This window comes from Opisthorchis viverrini (genome assembly GCF_000715545.1).
Source record: "Opisthorchis viverrini unplaced genomic scaffold opera_v5_88, whole genome shotgun sequence".
NCBI lineage: Eukaryota > Metazoa > Platyhelminthes > Trematoda > Opisthorchiida > Opisthorchiidae > Opisthorchis > Opisthorchis viverrini.
Genome location: NW_008751745.1, coordinates 80,320 through 82,785, shown reverse-complemented (window position 1 = coordinate 82,785; position 2,466 = coordinate 80,320). Strand labels below are relative to the sequence as shown.

The 2,466-nt window shown below is 45.3% G+C and overlaps 1 protein-coding gene across 1 annotated transcript; it reads left to right on the top strand.

The window, feature by feature from the left end:
- Positions 1-242: 242 nt before the first annotated feature.
- T265_04986 (hypothetical protein) lies at positions 243-919 on the top strand (the record flags this gene model as incomplete). Its single annotated transcript, XM_009169876.1, has 2 exons — positions 243-365; positions 707-919. The coding sequence occupies 2 exons, from the start codon at positions 243-245 to the stop codon at positions 917-919; spliced, it is 336 nt and encodes a 111-aa protein (XP_009168140.1).
- Between the last annotated feature and the right edge of the window lie 1,547 nt (positions 920-2,466).

Genomic DNA, 2,466 nt, shown 5'->3' with positions numbered 1-2,466 from the left:
CCGCATTTGAAGCACTAGCACAGCAAGCACAAAGTCAAACGCGCGCAAAAATTTTACAGGGGGATTAATTAAAACAATTACAAAAACCTGGCATAGATGTGCGTGATTTTTGGCTTCAGCACACATACAAATAAATTCAACTTTCGGCGTAAAAGCTTTGTTCCACTCGCCCAGGTCTTGCAGATAAGGGTATTGTGTGTCTAAGGTGCAGATTTAAAAAGCGGATTGAGGTCATCGTTGAGATGACCGCTGGATCACGTGCTATCTATCCAAAGAATGCTGAGCAACGTCGCCGATGGATGACTGAGACAGCCAAATTGTATCTCAAGAAGAGCAGCAACAAACCACTCAGGAGCTGCCAAAACGTAAGTGATTCTTCGTGCTTGGCGATGACCCAAAAATTAGCATCCAGCGTCGACGACACATTGTGGACAGTATGTTTGTCACTACGTGACGCAATTTGACGGGGAGAATATTGCACCACGCACAAGGAACAAATATATTGGTAGTAGCCAGAGACGATCCGGCTTTTATACAAGAGCTTCATGCGCTTAAATTTATTGTTCATTTTGGTTTTGGAAAAAGAAACAAATAACGGTTTCAAGCGCAGCGCAGGTTAATGTGTGAAAGTGCTGTAGTGTCAAATAGCGTCTGAATCATCGTATTGCTTATATTGAATTTCCGTCTTCTAATTTCTTTTAACAAGCGTTTCAGTATTCCGCGTCTGCCAGCAGGTTATCCATTTTTACTCTATTTGGCGGACACCCGTTTAAAGCGAATCGCCGCATTAGAAATCCGCGCTTCCAAAATGTGCGAAGCTATGAAGAATGAAGTTTTTGCCCCGCTTTGTATCCATACCATGTTCCACATTGCTGCTGCAAATGAGGAAACCATGGGTTTTGTGAGGAACTTATGGTGACACGAAAACGGACGCGGTGGATGCTACAGATGCGTGCGGCAAGTGTGTAGTAATTTGAATCAAATAACTGTGGGTATAATGTAAGAAGTGGCCAAAGGCAGTAGTTACGTCAATTAAAGTCGGTTCAAAATGGATGCCGTCTGCGCAGAGTTAGGCCGCCTTGAATTTTTTCTCGTGTAATGGAGGTGGCATCACACAGAAACTGGGTATTACTCTGTACAGTATTTCAAGTTCGGCCACTCAGCATGTCCTACCGTCGATAGCGAAGGCCACCAAAAACGTCCAAAACAAAACGTTTAGCAAACCAACCCGATTTGGAAAAAGATGGAGGCTTTTGGTCAACATCCAGAGTCGAATAAATCCATCATTGGGCTTCCGAAGCCACTCGATCATGGCACCAAAATTAAACCAGTTGTTGAGTAGCTCGGCTACCTCCAAGTCGATCTGTTCCAGCGTATCGCAGCCGAACCAGCGGGGCATCATAGAAAATCGGGCAGAGCAAACGGTTTTTCCGCAACAAGTGCGATTTTTTCCACTGGCAATCTTTGCGTTAGTTATTATTGATGACATACTGTCGCTTGGAGACGCACCAGATATCAAGCATCATAAGTCTCAGGCTAATGAGAGATGCCCACAGGAAAAACAACGATGTTGAACAAGTGCCATCGGAACCGGTGCCCCTGCAAAAACCGAACTCGAACTTCCGCGTTGAGCCGGTTCCCCCGAAGTTGTGTGACATGCACAAATGAGGGCCAACACACATCACTGCTTGAGAGTCGGAAAGGACGACTTAGGCTCCAGAATGCACCAAAACTAACCAACCTGGAAGATACAGACGCTCTGGCAACATTCCTTCCTCTCCAATGCTGAAACGCACAGGCCTTTGCTGCAGAGTTGGCTCATCCCTTAAAACACCATACATACAAACTTCTTAAGTAGCGTCAGATAATAGAGCCTCCCAATCAATATTTTTTCATCCTGAGAATGTGGCAGCATTGATTGCCTGGGGACGACATGGAGCTTCAAAACCCAAAGTCGGTGACCCAGGGATAATAGGAATGAAACAAAAGTGTTGCTAAAAGCACAAAACAATTAATTCTACTGCGTGTATTTCAATTTACAAAAACGCCGTTTCAGCGAACCAACGCACAAGGTTCGCGCCCCTGCCGGACGGCACGCTGCTGAAGTCTTATGTATTTGGCATGTATGTTAGACGCAGATTTATCTGCCTCGAAGTCCTACTCACTAAAAATTGTGCGGTTAAAGAAAGAGATGTGGCTCTGACCCTAAATACTCGCCTCACAAATGTCTCTCCTAATGCCTCTGGACAACAGTCACTATAAATCACTCAATTGGCCTTGGTGACTCCGTTCATGACATCGTCATTCTAGGGTCACGGATTCGCGGATTCACCTTGGTGACTTCATGACATCGTCATTCTAGGGTCACCGATTCGCGGATTCACGGATTGATACACAGGATCGAGGCTTTTGCCCAAGTTTCTTTCCCTGGTTTTTTTCTTGTCGGTCAGTGGCTGTCATTCACCT